Here is a 20890-nt window from a genome sequence, read left to right as displayed (position 1 = left end):
TTTGTCCCTTTTAGCAGTACAAACCAGGGTGAGCTACAGATTTGTAAAATATGTCCCTTTGTGTGTTTTCAAGGGCATGATGTTACTAAAAAAGATCCAGCCTAAAGATGTGGTTTAATCCTCCTGGAGTGAAGACTGGGAGCAGACTTCTGGTGGCAGTTCATACATTACAGCAAGTGTAGTTCCCGTAGGCGTGGCTGCTCTCCGATCTTGAGGGTGCGTCTCAGGAATGCCTTGACATTAATTAGGACAGGTTTAGGGGAAACCAGATGGTGCAGTGATGCTTTCAGACAGCAAGCAGTAAGTTCCCATGTCATCGCCCTAAGGAAATAGACATCTGAAAGGGTTGGACGCAGTTGAAGACTGTTCACCCAGTCAGCACACCTGAGATGTCCTGGATCTCAAGGCTGGTGATGGAGACTACCTGAGCTTCCCCATGACTCTTCCATGGGGTCCGCTCGTGGCATTGAGCATGGGGCTACCTGCCTGCTCGAAGTGTTTATTTCTTCTTATCATTAACGTGTACCTTCTCTTTATAGAAAATAAGGAAAATAAAGTATTAAGACAATAACTTTGTTCAAAAGTTGAATTTTTTTTTAATGTTTTATTTCTGAGAGAGAGAAACAGCGTGAGGAGGGGAGGGTCAGAGAGAGAGGGAGAAACAGAATCCAAAGGAGCTCCAGGCTCTGAGTTAGCTGTCAGCACAGAGCCCGACGTGGGGCTCAAACCCACAAACCCACAAACTGTGTGATCATGACCTGAGCCAAAGTCAGACGCTCAACCGACTGAGCCACCCAGGTGCCCCAGAATTTAATGATTTAAAAAAACCCACGAGGAGTTCCTGGATGCCTCAGTTGGTTAAGCATTCGACTCTTAATTTTGACTCAGATCATGTTCTCATGACTTATGGCTCATGAGATCAAGTCCCACGTCAGGCTCTGGGCTAATGATGTGGAGCCTGCTTGGGATTCTTTCTCTCCTTCTTTCTCCTGCCTCACCTCCCCACAGATTCTCTCTTTCAGAATAAATAAATATGCTTTTAAAAAAGTAACCCACAAAACTTCATTATTTCCTTTTCCCCTTAACTGTTCTCTTTTATTTGACCTTTCTGTTTGCCAATACCTTCCTGATGCATTTCCCAATATCACCTACACTAAGTGAAATAGAGTCCTTTCATTTACAGTTTGTGTTTTAGTTATGAGACTGTTCCAGCTGAACATGAAGCTTTTAAGAGTACATATTGCCTGGCAATGTTTTGTTTCTAACCAGAACGTGAACTTTGGAAACCTGTGCGAAGTGGTGTACAAATTTAAATTTAATAGTTTTTATGCTTTGGAAAGCATCTATTTCATCTTCTGACTCAAAATATAATATACCAATTAGAGTAATAGTCATGGCAGCTACTTTTTTTTTTTCCCTAAAGGCCAGACAGTATTTTTAGGGTGTGTGTGTATACAGTCTGTGTTGAGAGCAGCCATAGACATGGTAGATATGTGGGGGTGTGACTGTGTCCAAGTGAGAGTCTGTTTGTAAAAGACAGGCAGCCTGTTCTAGATGACTGGAGAGTTTTATGTCTCATTTTGATTTTCTTAGGTAATTTGCTTTGGGAACAAATAGCCTTACAACAGCTACTTTTCTAAACGCAGGTGAAGTTGACATACAGTGAAATCCATCGATCTTAGTAAATTTCAGTGAGTTTGGTGTATGCATACAATTAATTTATAAAGTATTTCTCTCATCCTGGAAGTTCCCCTTCACCGCCCACAATTACTTTTCCTGGTTTATGTCACAATAGATTGTTTTTTGTATTCTTAATCTTTTTGTAAATGGAATATTTTGTATCTAGCTTGTCTTACATAATGTGTTTGAGATGTATTTTTTTAAATTTTTATCTCTTAGTGTTTTTTTAAATCTTTATTTATTTTTGAGAGTGAGACAGAGAGAGACAAAGTGTAAGCGGGGCAGAGGCAGACACAGAATCGAAACAGGCTTCAGGCTCCGAGGTGTCAGCACAGAGCCCAACGCAGGGCAGGGCTCAAACCCATGAACCATGAGATCATGAGCTGAGCCAAAGTTGGACACTTGACCGACTGAGCCCCCTAAGCTCCCCTAATATTCATTTCTGAGAGAGAGTGTGAGCCAGGGAGAGGCAGAGAGAGAGGAGACAGAGGATCTGAAGTAGGCTCTATGCTGACAGTCAGCAGAGAGTCTGCCATGGGGCTTGAACTCACGAATTGTGAGATCATGATCTGAGCTGGTCAGACACTTAACCAACTGAGCTACCCAAGCACCCCAAGGTTTATCTACTCTATTGCTTGTGTCATTATGTTACCTTTTTTTTTTTTTTTTAACTGATGAGTCATGTTAGGTATAGAATAGTCCTTTGTTGCTTTGTGTTCACTCTTCTTAGAGCTAATGTTGTAACATTTCACAGGCACTGGAGGAGCTCTGACATCAGGCAGCCCTGTACTCCTTTCCCTGATGGGTCCTGTCTGTGACAGCTGACTTTATAAACTGTGAAAGTCAGGATTGATGTTTTTTTGCTTTCACCACTCATATATATTTTTTAAAAACAGAAAGGAGGGGCGCCTGGGTGGCTCAGTCGGTTAAGCATCCGACATCAGCTCAGGTCATGATAGCCCCACATTGAGCTGTGCACTAACAGTGCGGAGCCTGCTTGGGATTCTCTCCCTCCCTCCCTCTCTGCCCCCCTCCAGTTGCTGTGCACACTTTCACTCTCTGTCTCTGCCTCAAAATAAATAAACTTTAAAGACAAAAGGAAAAAAATATTTTACCTAGATACGTACCAAAGGCTCCATTCCTTCCTGAAAGTGCTAGTTTCTGATATCGTTTACCTTCAGCCTAAGTAACTCTTTGGCATTTATTATTAGTTAAGTCTTTCTCTTGGTTTCTTTCCTTCTTTGTTTTTCTGAAAATGTCTTTATTTCACCTTTGTTTTGGAGGGTTGTTTTTTGCTGCAAATGGAATTCTGGTTGGACAGGTTTTCTGTTTCAGCCCTTTAAAGACGTGCTCCGCTGCCCCCTGGTTCCCATGATTTCTGATGAGAAGCACATAATTCAGATGGTTGTTCCTTATGTAATATGTCCATTTTCTCTGTTTACAAGATTTTCTCTTGATCTTTGGTTTGCAGTGCTTTGATTATAATCTGCCTAGCCATGATTTTCTTTATATTAATTGTATACCCTGCAGCCAGAATAATCTTAAAATATAAGCTGTTTCTGTTACCTGTTCCCATAAAACCGTATAATTGGGGACCTGTGTTCACTCTGATTTCGAGTGTCCTCCTTCACTAAACTCACTCCCCGCTCTCAGATTGTATTTCCTGTTTGTCATAGTATTACCAATGCCTGGCATGTGGAAGGGCTCAGTAAATATTTTTCAGACAAGTGATCATGGAGAATGATGAGTGCTGTATCTTGCGAGCAAAGTTACACACATTGATGCCCAGCAGGGCACGTGCCAGGGCCTTTATCCCTCCGGTCTGGTGCTGCACTGCCCTTGTACCGTCACACCTAACGGTCGTAGTCCTGAGGAAGACTGGTGGGGCGGCACCCTCTTCAAGATCACTTACATTTGATGCAGTCAGTGGACCTTCCTCAGCATTGGAGAAACATGTGCAAAGTAGGAGGTCTTGTTTCTGTGTTCTTTGGTATGAGATATTATAAGGGTAGATGTTCCATATTACATGATAATTTAATTAAAATTCCAGATGGAAAAAAACCATAAAATATGTTGAGGATATGTGACTGGAGGGTCACACCTGAGCTGTGAAGGTCTCCAGTCAGATGCCTAGTGCTCTGGACGAGCCAAGCAGTGTCAGGGAGCCGGGGAGGCCTGACTGTGAAGTGTCCGGGCACAGCTCTCCCCACTGAGGGCGCTGTGCTCCCACCGGGCATCCTCAGATACAGCAGCCCCGGCATTTCTTTGCAGTAAGTAGCATTTATTTTCTGATTTTTGGATTTGTCTTCTGGTTTAAATATTCTCATTTGTCGTGTAGTACCTTTCCAGTTTCATTGCCAGAGAAAATCGTAAGTAAATCATTAACTGAAGTAAAAACAATGAATGGACAAGGGATGACATTGATCTTTCTTGGATGGTTTCTGTTAAAAATGCCTTCACCTCATGGCTTTTCCAGCCATTTTTATGTGGACAGGAGAGAGTATTCTTGGTACTGTCTGGCCTCTAGTTGCTTCATTTTGCAACCAACTTCTTTGAATGTTTCCATCTTGACTGAAAATGTATATTCAGAACATTTCTTAAACTCACCTAAGTTTGTGCCTCCATCTTTGTTGTGTATTTGTGCAGGGTTACTTCTGAGGACTAAAATAGTGTGACAGTAAGTAAGCCTACACTTGTCCGCGGCATATAAACACAAGGGACCGTCTGCAGGACCTGATTTCCCTTAAATAATTCACAGGAGAGCCATTATTTGACCTCTAGGGCAGGGGCTGCACCTGCTTCTGTAATTAAATCAGGTTTTATTGGAGCGTGTGACCATTCTTTCACACACTGTGTGCTTTCCTGCTTCAAAGGCAGAGCTAAAAATTGGGGGCTCAGTGATAAAGACTGGCCTACCAGACGGAAATGTTTACTATCTTGCCCTTTAAAACAAAAAGCTTGTTGACGCCTGCTCTAGAGTAAATAACCCTTCAAAGAATAACAGCGGAGTAAGTGGTAGGTTTTGTGCTGACTCTTTCGGTACCCAGCCTACTCCTTTGTGATGAGTGCTCAGCTTTGATACAGTTAAATTAAGCCTGAGCTCTCGGTCATTCCGTTATGATGTAAAGGAGGTGAGTTTCTAACTCTCATTGTTTGTGATGCCAGAAAACTGCAAAGGATTTGATATTGGATTGGGAATGAGTCCATGTTAGGATGTTTCATGGTTTTTGTGAAAGTTTGGGGTCAACTAGACCCTGGGTGACCAGAACCTTCTTCTGGGTGCCCTCCATCGGCTGTGGCCAAAACAGACAGACTCGCTCACAAAAGAACAGTTCTCTCTTTCTGCAGTACTGCGTGTTGGAGACTCACTGGTTGCAAGAGGGAAGTTAGCCCCTGGGGAGGAATCCAGACCCCTGGTTACAGGGGCATCGCTGGCCGGGGACACTGGGCTTTTCAGTAGCCCTGACAGCCCAGCACCCCAAACGGGCCAAGTAAAGCTGTCCTGTAGGTGATTCATTAAAAAATACCTTCTAAGAAGGGCGGTCATGTATCCGGAAGCACTTTTAGAAGAGCTCTTATGGCAGCTGATGTTCTGAGAATGACAACTTTGTAGATTTTATAAAAGTTATACATAACTTTATTAATAGTTCAAACACTACAGAAAAGCATAGAGAAAAACATTAAAAAAAAACAAAACAAAACAAGCAAGTCCTGGTATAGAAATGGATCAGTGCTGGGGCGCCTGGTTAGCTCAGTCTGTCAAGCGCTTGACTTCCACTCAGGTCATGATCTCACAGTCCTTGGGTTCGAGCCCCACGTCGGGCTCTGTGCTGACAGCTCAGAGCCTGGAGCCTGTTTCAGATTCTGTGTCTCCCTCTCTCTCTGTCCCTCCCCCACCCACTCTCTGTCTCTGTCTCTCAAAATAAAGACATTTAAAAAAAAAAAAAAAAAAAAAAGAAAGAAAAAATGGATCATTGCTGGGCACCTGGGTGTTTCAGTTGGTTGAGTGTCTGCCCGACTCTTGATTTCAGCTCAGGTCATGATCTCACAGTTTGTGGGATTGAGCCCTGCATTGGGCTCTGCGTTGACAGCATGGAGGCTGCTTGGGATTCTCTCTCTGCTCCTCTCCCACTGTGCTCGCTCTCTTAAAATATATAAACATTAAAATAAAAAAAAAAAAAGGATGAATGTTACACAGCCAAGACAATGTCCGTTAACCTCTGGTTCCTAGTTTTTTCCATAAACAACAAAACATTTACCTTCTAAAGATATTTGCATAGTCTTTTACATAAAAGCATTGTTTTACTTTTCCTTGAATTTGACATACAGAAAAATCAAGGTGATGGTAATGAAATTGCTGCTCCCTCAGTGCAGGCAGACCCCAGCCTTGTCTGCGGTGCTGTGTGCGCCCCTCTCCCCACCTGTCTCCTGTGTCGTCATGGTTTTGTGATGTTTGTATCCATCAGATTTGTTACCTCAGCTGTCCGTGCTCTTTGGTCTCGTTCTTGGATTTCTGTGGGTTCAGCACCAGTCCGTAGACCTGTTACCCCTGGTTTCCATTTTTGACTGCTGCCTATTGGTTTGTGTTTTCACTGGCTGGGTTTTTCAACAGGTCATTTTTTTCTAGAAGCTCCTTGTTCCATAAGCTGTCATGTCCGTGTGAACATTAGTCTGCGCCTCTGTGGAGAGCTTGCCTGGTCCTAGCATTATTGGGTCAGGATTGTTCAGATGTTGTCCCACTAACATTCCGATGCTGTGTGTTACAAACTTGTGCTACTGCAATTATGAGGGAGAAAGCTGCCAGTCACAAATGACTCGGGATGCTTAATAACTTAGTGTTTAGGGGCCCCTGGGTGGCTCAGTCAGTTTAGTGTCTGACTCTTGATTTCGGCTCAGGTCGTGATCTCCCAGATTGTGGGATTGAGTCCAGTGTTGACAGAACAGAGCCTGCTTGGGATTCTCTTTCTCTGCCCCTCCTCCCCTGCTTGCTCACGCATGCTTGTGCCTTCAAGGAAAGAAAGGAGGGAGGGAGGGAGGAAGGAAGACAAGTTTGGATATAGTTACTGGCAATCCACTGAAACTAAGAAAATTAATTTTAAATTATTCTATTGATCTTTCTTAAGATGGGTCTATCTAAGACTAGGAAATTTTGACATTCAGTGCAGTAGTATTGGTGATATCTGGCATACATACTGAGTTTTAAATCATAATTTAATCTCTTCCATCAGATTAAGTAGCTGACTGCTTCTAGATGTTGTAGGCATCCAGGCGTATCTCATATGGAGGGGATGGTCCCAGGCAAACAGCCATAAAACATCACAGTAGAGCCAGTCAGGTGAACTGCTTGGTTTCCCAGCATATATAAAAGTTCTGTTTACGCTAAGCCGTTGGTTGGTAAGTGTGTAGCAGTAGCATTATGTGTAACAAAATTTTTAAAAGTACATACCTCAATTTTAAAATACCTTATTGCTGAAAATTGCTAGCCATCAGAGTCAGACTCATGGATCAGAGATCACTGTAACAAATATAATAACAAAAAGTTTGAAATATTGCACCAGTAAATGTGACACAGAAATGCAAAATGAGCAAATGCTGTGGGAAAGGAGACTTCCTTGATACAAGGTTGCCAAAAACCTTCAGTTTGCTTTAAGACAAAGTACACCATGAAGGGGTATGCCTAGAGCTATTTTTTTTTAATCAAATTTCTTTTCTTTTTAATGTTTTATTTATTTCTGAGAGAGAGAGAAACAGCGTGAGCAGGGGAGGGTCAGAGAGAGAGGGAGACACAGAATCTGAAGCAGGTTCCAGGCTCTGAGCTAGCTGTCAACACAGAGCCTGACGAGGGCCTCGAACCCATGAACCGTGAGACCATGACCTGAGCTGAAGTCAGATGCTTCACCGACTGAGCCACCCAGGCGCCTCAGCCTAGAGCTATTTCTGAAGAGTAGACCAAAAAATAAAATAAAATAAAGAGTAGACAGAAAGTATTACTTATTGATTTTTTCTATGGGTGGGGTTTAGAAGCCAACTATTTAATAGGGTTTGGGCACCTGAGAATAAAAGAAATTATGTAGCGGGCCAGTAGTTGGGTTTGACAGTGCTGTGGTACTTCTGTTGTAGGCTAGCTAGGTAAGGTACTTAGTACTGGCTAGTACTTAGTTGCTTAAAACATGCTGCTTAATCAGCATCAATAAAGATGCCTGCTCCTGACTGAAGACCTCTTGGCTCTTTGCTAACCTGGTCTAGTGAGGTCTACAGATGAAGAAGGAGACTCAGAGCACTGCAGTGACTTGCCTACAGTCACACAGCTAGAAACTTTCAGAACTAAGCTTAGAACCCTTACATCCTGATTCCAAAGCCCGTGATCTCTCTCTTGTCAGTGAGACTTGTTTTACTTTCCGTCCTTAGCAACACACCGTCATCCCTTAGGCCTGGAGGAGAGGTGGTTTAACTGGTGTCCTTAGGTCAAGGGGTGACGCCCTTGGGTTTGAGTTCATATCCTGACTTGACGGATCTGTAGTTCTGTCTCCACATCTGTGATATCACTGCCATAGCGCCTGCCTGGGGAGGGGAGGGGAAGCCTGACCCCCGGGGGCTGCCACACTCCAGGAAGCCAGTCCGGTGGGTGCTGCAGGTGGCCACTGGAGGGAGTCCAGGGACCTGGCACATTGTGGCCATCCACCCCTGCACCCTTCTCCTGTCTATCATGAGCAGTAACTGTTGCAATAGATGTGGTAATTATGTGCCCACAGGAGTGTGGGGGTGTGGGAGCTACCATTGTGTCTCCCGCCGTCACGTCTGCCACAGGCCCAGATGAAACTACTCTTCTATCCCAGGTTCCTCATTCTGTTGAAGCGTGGCTTCAGATCGTTGTTTCATTTAGGAGGCAGGAGCAGTACTTTTCCCAGACTCTTACATTATGTATTCTTTATTATCTATTAATGTTTATTTTTGAGAGAGAAAGTTTATTTTGTTTACTTATTTTTAGAGAGTGAGTTTATTTATTTTGTTTACTTATTTTTAGAGGGAGACAGCGCAAGTGGGAAAGGACAGAGAGAGGGAAAGAGAGAATCCCAAGCAGGCTCCACGTTGTCAGTGCAGAGCCCAGTGTGGGGCTTGAACTCATGAAACCATGAGATCAAGACCTGAGCTGAAACTAAGAGTTGGACGTTTAACCAGCTGAGCCACCCAGGTGCCCCACCCATATAAATTATTAAGTCAGTATTGAATTTAAACATTATGTCCATCCCTCGTTTTTCAGGTGGGTGACCTCAAGCCAGGAGCTACAGGCGTCTGATGGCGCTGGGCGCTGCCTAGGCCCGCCTTGCTCCCATCAAAGAGGTAGAGTAAGGAGATTGGAAGGCCCTCCCCTTTTTTTTAAATGTTAGATATTTACTTTTTTTTTTTCCCCCCTGAGAGAGAGAAACCGCAGGAGCAGGAGAGGGTCAGAAAGAGAGAGAGAGGGAGACACAGAATCTGAAACAGGCTTCAGGCTTTGAGCTGGCCGTCAGCACAGAGCCTGACGTGGGGCTCGAACCCATGAACCATGAGATCATGACCTGAGCTGAAGTCGGACGCTTAACCCACTGAGCCACCCAGGTGCCCCTAATGTTAGGTGTTTACTTTTAATTTTTTTTAAATATTATTTCAAAAAATTTTTAATGTTTTATTTATTTCTGAGACAGAGAGAGACAGCGTGAGCAGGGGAGGGTCAGAGAGAGAGGGAAACACAGAATCCGAAGCAGGTTCCAGGCTCCGAGCTGTCAGCACAGAGCCCGACGCGGGGCTCAAACCCACGAACCGCGAGGTCATGACCTGAGCCGAAGTTGGACGCTTAACAGGCTGAGCCACTCAGGCACCCCGAGACAGTCTTTTCTTTTTATTGGAGTTCTTAGTCTAAAGAGTTCATTTCCCTTTTTCTTTTAGCTTTTTAGCTATGTTTTGTATTTCTTTATCTAGAGGTCGCTCTGGAGATTACAATGAACACACTTAATTTTGCATAGTCTCCTTGGTATGTCTGTGTTCTCACCCTTCACAAGCACAGTCGCCGACTTCGCCTCTGGCCCCGCTCCCCACACTCCTTTATGTCAGTTGGAGGCGTTGTATCTGTGGACCTTCTGGCCCCCACTAGCAGTGCTGTGATGTTTTGCTTGGAACAGTCATCTGGATTAAAGTCCGTCTGCTCTGTGCTTGGAATCTATACTTTTTGATGTTTTCTTTGCGTTTTTCTTGTAGATTAGCCTACCATGGCAGACCAGAGACAGCGCTCACTCTCTACCTCTGGGGAATCACTCTACCATGTTCTGGGGCTGGACAAGAATGCAACCTCAGATGACATTAAAAAGTCCTATCGGTAAGAGGCCACACACACTGGGAGGACCTCGTACCTCGTGTGGTTTGACCCGCATTTACCGAAACCAGTGTTTGTCCCTGGCTGACCCCATGTCTACCTGGCGATGGCCCCACTGCACCTCTGCGCGCACTGAGCTCCCCCTCAGCCTGCAGCTCTCAACTGATATTTTCTTGGCAACAAAAAAATAACACTTTGTGAATGATACAAATGGTCTACCCTGGGGCGGCCAGGGTCCAGAGGGAAGCAGGTCTGAGCCTGCTCAGCAGACTGGGCTTTAGAATGCTGATTTGCTCCTCTCCACGCAGTGACCATAGTCTCCTCCCCGGAGGCTGCACTGAGTATGTTGTGAGAGGCAAACACCCTCACGCGTCTGTACTCACATAGTCGTCTGTGTTCACGGGGTCATGAGCGCGTGGGAAACAGGCCCGTGTCGCGCCCCTGCTCATTACCGCTTCCTCGCGCACGTGAGCAGTTTGGCTGCTGGGTCACTAGAGGTCGGCAGTGGGGTTTGCCTTGGAGCTGTTGGAAGAGCCGTCCCTCCCTCCCCGTGCCCTGCGATCTCTTCCTCAGGGTTAGCCCTCACCCCGGGACTCACTTCTCTGGGGCCGGCTCAGGGCCAGGTGGTTCGCAGAGATCTCTGCGGACTCTGGTGGTCTGGATTGCTGGAGAGGCGGAAAGCGCCATGGCGGTGGAGAGAGGTTTCCCCCAGTGGGCCCTGTAATGGATGAATGTGAAATAAGGGACAAAGAAATGGTTTTGATTTGCAGGAAACTTGCCTTGAAGTATCACCCTGACAAAAACCCTGATAACCCGGAGGCCGCAGACAAGTTCAAGGAGATCAACAACGCCCATGCCATCCTGACGGACGCCACGAAGAGAAATATCTACGACAAGTACGGGTCGCTGGGACTGTACGTGGCCGAGCAGTTTGGGGAGGAGAACGTGAACACCTACTTCGTGCTCTCCAGCTGGTGGGCCAAGGTGAGTGGGGCCGGCGGCCAGCGCCGCGCCCCGGCTGCGGCAGGAGGGTCCCGGGCCCTGCGGGGTTCCAGGCCGTTTGGTCTGGGGGCCTGGCTCGGGGGCTGCAGTTCCCGGGTGTGGGGCAGTCTTTTCCCTCGTCCCGGGAGGGTGTGGCTGCCTTGCTAGCCTGTGTGCAACAGGCCAGGAGCGCAGAGCCAGCCGACACCGAGCTGACGTTCTCTGACGAGTAAGTTCCCGCAGGGACAGGCCTCGCAGGGTAGCTTTCCCAGTGTGTTGCGGACGGATGTTTCTGTCGTCGTCGTTTGAAATCTGACTCGAAAAATTTTGACATTTCGTCTGTTCTATTTCTGAACACCTGTACTTTTCATTATTTGAATCAAAACCCATGTGCCCTGAAGGCCCCAGGGCGTGACTGGCCCTGGCCACTGGGCTCTGCAGTGCTGGCCAGTCAGCCCTCTCGGCACTCTTTGTAAACTCCCTTTCTGGAAGCTACAGAGCTCTGTCTCACGGAGTCCCTGCACCTCCGCCCGTGACGGGCATCTTGGCCTGGCACGCCCCCAGAGTGCTCTTGGAGCGGCCCGGGCCGGCCGCGGGGTGGGGGTCCCGGAGGCTGCATGGCCAGCGCCCTGTCGTCCGCCCGCGCAGGCGCTGTTTGTCGTATGCGGGCTCCTCACCTGCTGCTACTGCTGCTGCTGCCTCTGCTGCTGCTTCAACTGCTGCTGCGGGCGGTGCAAGCCCCGGGCCCCCGCGGGCGAGGACGCAGGCTTCTACGTGTCCCCCGAGGACCTGGAAGCACAGCTGCAGTCGGACGAGCGGGGTGAGTGCCCGCCGAGGGCCGCTGAGCGGGGCGGGGCGGGCCGGGCTGGGCCCTGAGCCGTGTCGACCTGTCTTGTCAAACAGGAGGGCACTGACTCGGTGCCGGAGTGTTTGTGGTGGTCGCTGGGACTGTTGAGGTGTGAACGTGGACACTTGAGGTAAAAGCAGACGCGCAGGGCTGTCCCACCCGCGATCTGAAGTGGCCGAAGTTCCGCGGGACCCAGCAGGTGGGGAGGGACCGAGGGCTGGCGGTGACCTGAGGCGACTGAGGAAGGCTGTGTTGGGTGGAGGTGCGCAGATAGCCTCTCCCCTCTGACCTGTGACCCCGGAGGAGTGGCCAGGCGACAGAGCGTAGTCACACAGGACAGTGTCCTTAGGGGCAACACGTGTGCTCGGGAGGCCCGGGAGGCCCGACGGCAAGGCTCCGCCCTCACACGATGAACACACATGTGCTTGCTTTTCAGAGGCTGCAGACACGCCGATTGTCATACAGCCAGCATCTGCCACAGAGACCACCCAGCTCACGGCTGACTCCCACCCCAGCTACCACACCGACGGGTTCAACTAAGTTCTGGAGCCGCTGTGATAGAGGATAGCTCAGCACCCGGCCACTTCACCCTTAGAATCATGAACTGTAGCCGCAGAGATGGGGAGGGAGCTGCTCTGGCCATGGAGGAAGGGCAGCCGCCAGCCCGCCGGGGCCCTTCCCACCTCTGTGCCCGCCCGCCCGTCGCCCCCCAACACGTGAAGTGCGTCGCATGCAGTATTTAAAGCAGTGTAGCTACGGTCCTCTTCTGTTCTCTCCTTTTTTAATAGCATGTCTGGGGTTCCGTCCCATGTCTGTCTGTGTTGTGGGCGTGCTGCAGCGTGGCTGCGTGAACCAGATGCTGAACCAGCCTCGGGGCCTTTCGCATGGCCGCACTGACCCACCGCTATGTGGGGTCTCCCAGCCAGGCAGGCTGGAGCCGGAAGGGTGGCTCCTTCCCCTGTGTTTGTGAGGTTCGGAGGCCAGTGCTGCCCGGCGACAGCTGTGAGGTCTGCTCCCTGCCCTGTACTCACCAGCCATGTGGACACGGCCAGAGACCCTGGACGCATTGCCAGGAAGGCGCTGGGCACATCCTCCCCCCACCCAGCACCTTTCTGTGCTGTGTGTGTGTGCAGGTCTGTTTGCCTTGGTCGCTTGGCCTTGTGGCTGGGTTTTTCCCCACCGGTGAGTTTGTTGTGGAGCGTGTAGGAGGCTCTGTTGACCCCGAGACCACGTTTTCTACCTGGGTGCAGCCTGGGGCTCCCTGGCGCATGGTCCCTTGAGCGCGCTTCCGCTTCCGGGCCAGGCTGTGGGGGCTGGTTCTTCCACACTCCCACTCTTGCCCCAGGCCACATTCCAGCCACCTCCCCCCCCTTAGGCCACCCTGCACATTCCTTCAGGCCCACCCGGCTGCTGGTGGGCCTTTCTGGACCTGGAAGAACAAGCGGTGGCAGTGAGCCAGTTTGTCGTCAGAAGGGCTGACTGTCCAGGTTGCTGGCGGAGCAGGGCGGAGCGGCCCCGGGAAGCACGCGTGCGGAGCGCAGCCCTCCACTCTGTGCTTCCCAGGGCTCCTGCCCACCTGCCTTCGCCTCTTCCCTTCACCACCGATGGGTCAGGCGGCGCTAGAGACATCAGGTTCCCAGAGGAAGCACCAGCCAGACCAAAGGCACACACCGGTGCCCTTGGCTTGTGAGCCGGCAGCCAGACTGGGCCGCCCCCTCCCCCCACTGTGTTGAGCAGCACCTTTTGTGGGCTTGGAAGCCAGTGTTGTCTGTGTCCCAGAACCTGTGGGTGGTGCGATGCGCCCGTGCTGGCCCGGGCCTGAGAGTCGGCCCGCACCCCCGGCAGCCCTGGACGTGGAGTGCTCCCTGCTGGGCCTGCACTGGCCACGGGAGACCACAGTGGCACACGTGGGCTTGGTCTCTGTAGAACGAACCTAATGGCTGCTGCTGAGTGTCTCTTGAAGCTGGAGTGGGGACGAAGGACGAGGGCAGTGCTCGCTCAGATGTACCGGAGCGCGTTCCCGCCGCCTGTTCCCGCTGCCCGCCGCTTCCACTCCCTCCCCCCGCCCGCCCGCCTGGCCCCCTGAGGCCGCGCACAGAGCAGGTTCGGGTTGGCCAGGAAGTGTCTGGAAGGATAGCAGTGTGAGGACAGCGTGGACCTGCTCAGCCAGGAGGGCCGTGTGAGGGCCCCGGGCCCGTGGGCCAGGGGTTCGATCCCTTTTTGTTGTTTTTTTGTTCATTAATAAAACGATCATGAAGATGTCCAACAAGAGTGAAAATATGCACTGTGATTGTAAATTAGAAATAATTTGCTAAAATCTGACCTCGTGAAATGCTAAGAAATTCATCATCTGCCCTGGGACAAGGGAGGAGGTAAGACCACGGAGCCGTTCTCTGTGCGAGTTCCAGCACAGCAATGAGATGGAGCCTGAGAGGCAGGCTGCCGTCAGCCTTTGTGATGTTTCTGGAAATACTTTGTGAGCTGTTTTTCCCCCAGAATGGCCAAGAACTAAGTTCAAAGCTCGGACTTAAGGTAGAAAGCCTGCCCTTCTGCAATTGGCCCCACTCTGTGCTCAGAAAACCTCAGGGCCGCCACACGCGTCTGGGTGGGCCAAGTGTCCTCCAGCCACAGAACGGGGAGCTGCCCTGGGGGCCAGGGTGGCCATTGCTGGAGGGGCGGGGCAGGGAGGTTTGTCCAGCCCAGCCTCGAGGAATGTGTACGATGGATTGAAGTAAATCATGGCGGTGATGACCAGAATGATTGCCTGGGGAGGGGGTTGTCCGGGGGGGGGGGGGTCCCCGGGACTCCCCCCGCCTGGCCCTGGCTGTGTTTACACTTGGTGGTTCAGAAGCAGAGCCCCCTTCCAGAATCAGCTGTGCTCGTCAGCCCTGGGAGTGGTTCCCCTTTCCTGGAGTGCGAGGTTGCGGAGTCTGGAGGAGGCCGTTCACTGGCCACTTGGGGGCGACTGTCTGCCTGTTGCGCAGCAGTGAGGGCTGCTGGCTGTAGGACTGCCCCCCTTCCTCCCCCCCCAGCTGCCCCCCCCACCCCCACCTCCAAGCCACGGGTGGTCGGGTGGTCGTGTGTGGCCAGAGAGTGCTGGGCTGGTGCAGGCCGGAGCCCACCCAGTTCCACAAAGCGCGGGGCTTGCCCTGGGGCCCTGGGGCCTGGCAGCAGCAAGCACCCGAGGCTGGCAGGAAGCGCACAGGGCTCTGGGGCCTCTGGCGGCGGCTGCTGGTGTTTATGTTCTGTTCCTGGCCCAGTGATGTGGTCTTCTCTCGTCTTTCTCTTGTCTTCCTTTAGCTTTATTCTTTTTCAAACTGCTTTAGATATTACCGCTTGGTGTGTGAGCCTTCCTAGTTCCCCGGTCAGTTGGCACCATGGGCACCCACTAGAGAAGAAGCCAGAGTGTGCTGAGGTTAGAGCACGTGGCATTTCCACACCCTTGGCCACCAGGCGTGGTGGCCACGAGGCTCCTGCTCAGGGAAAGGCCTGTTCCAAGAGTTCCGACTGCAGGGGGCTGTTGGGGTGAGCTCGTGCTGGAGGGGTGCCCACTGGTGCCGCCGGCTGGCCGGGAGACAGACGCGGGGCCTCCCGGCACCCAGGAGGGGTGAGACCACCAGCACGTGGGGTGGGCACCATCTCGCAGGCCCTCACTGGAGGGGCCCTGCCCGGCCTTCCCTGGCTCGGCGTATCCCACCAGAGGGACAGACGTGAGGGTGTGGAAGGAGCGACTGCCCTCATTCCTTTCTCAACATGCTGATCTGTGAGCCCGTGTGACACAGGACCGCCCTGTTTGTTTTTGTTACTTTGGTTGTGAACCCTCCTGTGGAATCGGCAAAAGCTACATTTTTACTGTCCTCACAAGCACGGTTGGCATTGTCTGTGCTGTAGGTGTGGGCAGTGGGTGTATCTGTGTGTGTACATATGTGCATATGTATATATCACGCGGCAGGTGTGACTGCTGCTGTCCAGCGGCAACCAGTACAATAAAAGTTGGCTCCAAAACAGCCTTGGGTTTCTTGGTGAGTTGGGGTCAAGAACAGGGTCTTGGAGGCAGGCAGGCTCCTTTGCCGGGTGCGCAGAAGTGAACACCAGCCCTGTTGTGTCCCTAGGATTTGTGTGAATGGCCAGGTGGGGTGCCAGGGCTACTGAGGTGGACTGTCACTAGTGCCACGCCCATCTCTGGGGGCCCACCCATCATGCTCACCTGACACTCCAGGTGAGTGACCCTTTGGGACATCTAGGTGTCTGGAAATCCTTCCCTCCCTTGAAACATTAAAACCAGTTTTCTGAACATCAGATACAGTTTGTGATGAAGTGTATTCTAAAGGGGATTCTGTCTTCTGCCCACAGGTCTGCTTTGGGAGGGGTCCACTGGGAAGGAGCAGGGGCCACACAGGGCCTCCCTCCGGGACACGGCGCTGGGCTCAGGGTCCCAGAGGCAGTACCTTTCATAGATTTTGTTTCCCTAGAAAACAGAACAATGTTTCAAGCTAAGAGAGGGGAGGCAGTTTACCCTGAAATATATATGTATATATACACTGTTTTTAAATACTAAATACAAATGCGTGGAAACAGCTGTCCATGCGCTGGTTTTGTCCTGTGGCTGGAACCCACAGAGGTGGGCAGGTGCCCCTGACCCTGGCTCCCACGTGCACCCTTGAGGGCCAGGCTGGAGGGTTAGGATGGGTCCCGTGATGATCTCCATCTCGTATGTCTGAATGTTGACCTTAAAATAAAGATAACTGTTGTAAAATAAATGTTTTCACCGCAAACCAGGCATGTGTTTTATTGAAGGGTCCCTGCAGAACCCTTTTCTGGGGGAGTCTTGCACTGGGGGGCAGGGGCCTCACTCCCACCTCCCTGGCCCGAGTGTGGACAGAAGCCCTCCTTGGTTCTGTTTCACCTCCATTGTCTAAATACCACAGTAGAGGGAAGAAAGGGCCCTGTAAGCCCAGGGTGGCTTGGGCTGTCCCCGCCAGCCGGTGGCCGACAGCCCCAGCTTCTGCTGTCCCCTCATTCCCGCCTGGCTGACTTGGTGACTCCTACCGCCTCACCCTGGAACCGTCCTGCCACCCACACAGACGGCTGACCCCCCTCCCCGCCCCCGAGTCCCGAGGTAGAACCGCCTGGCAGGCAGGGTCCGGGCTGCGGGGGCCTGAACCCTCAGCCAATAGGACAAGGTAGGCAAAGGGTGACTGTAGGGGCACGTGGTGCAGGCTGCACCCCCCCACTGTCCCCTAGGGCAGTGGCCACCACACCTGGGCCTGTGCTGTGTCCAGCCACACCCCCTCTGGGTCCCGGGTCATCCCAGGTCCCAGTGCCTGCCCAGGGCATCAGTGTGGAGTACGCTCGGGTCCTCACGCCTGGTCGTGTCTGAGCCAGTGGTGACCTGGGGCTGCATCTTGGCATCTCCCCAGCAGGGCCACCCTCCACCCTGACCCCTGCCTGGTCCTCCAGCTGCCATGACTCCACACACACTGCACCAGCTTGATGGCAGAGAGAGAGGAGCAGGGCATGGCCTGGGCCCCAGCAGGCACCCCTGGGCTCTGCGGGTCACAGCACGGGGTCTCGGGCCCCACTCAGACGGCCTCTGTGCCTCTCTCTCCTCACCCTGGAGAAGATGTCTAGTCGTGGACTCTTGCAAGAGATGCCGTCTCTGCCTCAGGGTGTGTGTGTCCCTGGGAGGTCATGTCTGGCCGTGTGTGCCCTTCTGCACACAGTAGGGCCGGTGGCCCAGAGGCCCTGGCATTAGGTGGAAGAAGCCACCCTGACTCAGGAGGCCCATGGGTGTGACGACCCCCCCCCCCCCGGCCCCCGCCTTGGGTCAGGGTACTGGGTCGTCTGTTCCTGGGTGTGAGAGCAAAGCAAAAATATTTTGAAAAAAATAAAGCAGCATAGAAACATCAAAAATAATTTAACAAACACCTTGAAACAAACCCTCCATCTGGACGTAAATATGAAGCCGTTTGATTTGGGTTTTCCATAGAAGGAAAGCTGGCCGTGACGCCCTACACCTCCCTCCCGAGCCTCGCGTCCCCCTTCCAGCGTGCCCCCCCCCCCAAATTTCAGTCTATTTCTGCCTGTGGTTTTAACCGTACCGGTGTCAGCATCCATAAATCCTATCTCATTCATGATTTTATTGATCTCTAAAATTTTGCGTCAGTTGTAGCACGCTGTATCAACCAGCATGCACTTTCACTCAGTGTAGGTTTTTTGAAAAATCAATCGTGACTACACTTAGGTCTAGTTTGTTTATTGTAGCTGCTGTGCAGCATACATCCTACGAATTAACCACAAGTGTTGATGGCCTTGCTAATTGAGGATGTAGCTTTTCAGTTTTTCGCTGTTGACCAAAGCTGGGCCGCCGGGAGCAGGTGCACGCACGTCCAGGGAGCCATCGTCACCGGGCACCATGGCTGGGCACCGGTCCTGAAGCCTCCCTGGACTGGTGGCCCCAGACTGCCTCGCAGAGTGGCCTTCCTGTCACTGCTGTGCACGGGCAGGAAGGCCCCTCCCCAGCTCCTCAGAGCTCAGGCATGTTCTGTGTGGGGTTCTTACTGAGAGATGTGTACTAACACCGAGGCTTCATGGTGACATTCAGGGTTGTGGGCGGCGGGACCTTCTGGCGGGGGGTACAGGGTACAGGCGGGGTCAGGGGGTGGGTAAATGGCACTTGGAGGAGATTTCCCAAAGTCCACCTGCCCCTGACGCTCCCAAGCCCAGTCTTGGAACTGTGGGCTCCTGGGGGAGGTCGTGGTCGCCACGTTCCGGCAGGGGTCCTAACGTGCATGTCCCCCTCCCTCACCCCACCACCCGTGAGGAACACGGCGAGCCCCGCGGGGCAGGTGTGGGGGCGCGCGGGGCGTGACCACCAGGAGGGCAGGGTCCGTGTGCCCCTGTACCGGCTGCCTGCAGGTGAGCCGACCGGGGGTGGGGGCGCCGGGCTCCGGAGACTGCGTCGTGACTTATCGCCTGCAGGGGCCTGGCTGGAAGGGCGGCGGGCTCGCCCGCGCAGGGACCCTAAGCCTGGGCCCCTCGGAAACCGCGAGCCCGGGGGTCCCGCGTCAGGTGCCCTCCACCCCGACGCCCGTACACTGCGCCGGTCACCGTCACCGCTGGAAGCAGAAGCAGAAGCCTGGAGGGGGCGGCCATGGCTCCCGCGGCGGGGGCGGGGTTGGGGACCCAGGGCGCCGAGGCCGAGGGACTCACTCCCGCTCAGGAAGCCCGCGGCAGCGACTCCGCCAGACCGCTCGAGCCCACGGGGACGACGGGCGCCCGGAGGAGCGCGGGCAGGACTCGGCGGAACAGGGGCGTCCGGGCCTGGAGGGGTCTCCGCCCCCCCCCCACCCCGCGGCGAGCGTACGGCCGCTCCGAGCCCCGGACGTGGGGGACCCCCGCTCCTACCATCCCTCCGCGGACGGCGCACAACCCGCCAGCCCTGCCCCGCTCCGTCCGGCTGCGTGGTGCCTGGCGGGCCGGGTCCGGGCGCTGGGACCCGGGGGGCGCGCCGGGGCGCGGGGAGAGGGGGGAGGATTCGGGGGGCGGGGCAACCGCTAGCTCCACCCCAGCCACGTGACGCCGAGCCAGTTCTTAGTGACCAGATAGTTGAGCCTAAGGACCCGCGCCGGGAGCCAGGCCCACCCGCGCGTGCGCCGACCCCGGATGCGTCGCTGCTGAAGTTGATACTGCTCGCAACTCAGCCCTTCCTCTGGCCCCATCCTGTGGCGGTCAAAGAGGTGGGTCCCCGTGAACCCCATGTGCGAATTACCCCATTCTTGCCCTTCTAACCCAAGCCCAGCTAAAAATCCACCCGCTAACCCCTGCCCTGCCCCTTCGCGCCTCTGAATCTGCTGCTTCCTCCCGTCTGGCTCGGACCCAAACCTCGGCCCCGCCCTGCTGAGCCCGAGCAACCCCAGCCGCAGCCAGGAATCCCGGCACCTTGCAGGTGTGCTTCCTGGTTCCGGAGGCCCAGCTGAGGCCCCCGTGAGGAGGGGAGTCGTTCCCCAGGCCCGTACCGTCCCCAACCCCCACTGATGACAACCTGCATGACCAGCCCCACACAGCGTGACAAACCGGATGTGCCTCATGCCGGGTCTGGGCCCCATCCCCTGGCAGGGGTACCCCAGGCTTCCTTTCCGGCCAGGCCAGGGCATCCCGTCGCCTTGTGGCAGCTGCTGCTGGCAAAGGGGTGGCCCCTCACGGTCTGACGAACCTGAGACTGACCCTGGAGACACCATTCTCAGGTTGGACAGTCCTGGAGGCACCGCCCAGGGGCAGCTGGTGACGCTTCCAGCCGGCGGGCTTCTCGCGGACTCTCACGGTGTCTTGGGAGCTTCCGGACGAGTATGGAGTGGCTCCAGGTCTGCAGCCACCTTTCCCACTACCAGGCTCTGAGGGCATCTCCAGGCTGTAGCCCCACCTTCCCAGCTCTCCTCAACTTCTCCCCCAGGCTCCTGCTCCCTGTCCCCCGAGCTTCTGCTGGGCCCAGAGGAGCCCAGATGCCTGGAAAGGCAGCACAAGGGCCATCTGGCTCCCGTCAGTCCGCTAGAGTTTCCCAGGGATGGGCTCATCCGCCCCTGGAGGGCTTCACCCAAGCCTTCTCCCCAAATTGGACCCCTCTGATGTGCCTAGAAGCTGTGCTGATTGTGGTTCCCAGGAAAGCCTTGGACCTTGGGTTCTGGTCCTATCTCTGGGACTAGGAGGCCCCCAAGGGCTAGAGGAATTGCCCCGTCCTTTCACTGGCAGCCTGAAGACCCTCCCCCAGCGCTGTTTGCTAGGTGACCTACTTCTACCCCCACCACACGCCCCGGCAGGAGATGGGCTCAGGAGCACCGCTAGCCTGTGGCCTAGCCTCCCCAAGTTGCTTTGGATGAGGGGACCACAGCCTGAGGGCGCGGGTCCTGTCTCCTGATTCTGCCCCACTGACCCTCAAGAAGGGGGAGGAATTTGTCCTCCCCCAGGGGCTGGTGGCTGAGCCGGGCGGGGGCAGCCGGGCCCTCTCCTTCCAGCTGCATTGTGCACATGCACGC

General features: G+C 53.3%; 1 protein-coding gene and 1 long non-coding RNA gene across 3 annotated transcripts in view; one reads left to right on the top strand and one right to left on the bottom strand.

The window, feature by feature from the left end:
* Nucleotides 1-16618, top strand: part of DNAJC5 (DnaJ heat shock protein family (Hsp40) member C5) — a 31828-nt gene extending 15210 nt beyond the window's left edge. The window contains exons 2-6 of one of the 2 annotated variants that reach the window (XR_005529245.1): nucleotides 9916-10033; nucleotides 10801-11014; nucleotides 11660-11831; nucleotides 11915-11988; nucleotides 12295-12386. Coding sequence is in view for 1 of the 2 variants with exons in the window: in XM_039236993.1 (XP_039092924.1) it covers nucleotides 9927-10033; nucleotides 10801-11014; nucleotides 11660-11831; nucleotides 12295-12398 (597 nt within the window). In the remaining variant the exon portion in view is untranslated. Of the gene's footprint in view, nucleotides 1-9915; nucleotides 10034-10800; nucleotides 11015-11659; nucleotides 11832-11914; nucleotides 11989-12294 lie in introns of both variants that reach the window. The other variant, XM_039236993.1, reaches the window with a different exon arrangement.
* Nucleotides 16619-18300: 1682 nt separating this feature from the next.
* LOC120234983 lies at nucleotides 18301-19353 on the bottom strand. The gene is made up of 3 exons (XR_005529260.1): nucleotides 19266-19353; nucleotides 18764-18976; nucleotides 18301-18483 (listed from the first exon to the last, which is right to left on the bottom strand). It is a non-coding gene; the product is annotated as an uncharacterized LOC120234983 (long non-coding RNA).
* Between the last annotated feature and the right edge of the window lie 1537 nt (nucleotides 19354-20890).

The sequence above is a fragment of the Hyaena hyaena genome, unplaced genomic scaffold (genome assembly GCF_003009895.1).
Source record: "Hyaena hyaena isolate Hyena2069 unplaced genomic scaffold, ASM300989v1 scaffold_118, whole genome shotgun sequence".
Lineage (NCBI taxonomy): Eukaryota > Metazoa > Chordata > Mammalia > Carnivora > Hyaenidae > Hyaena > Hyaena hyaena.
Note: the sequence above shows the minus strand (reverse complement) of the source record. Positions and strands in the feature narration are given on the sequence as shown.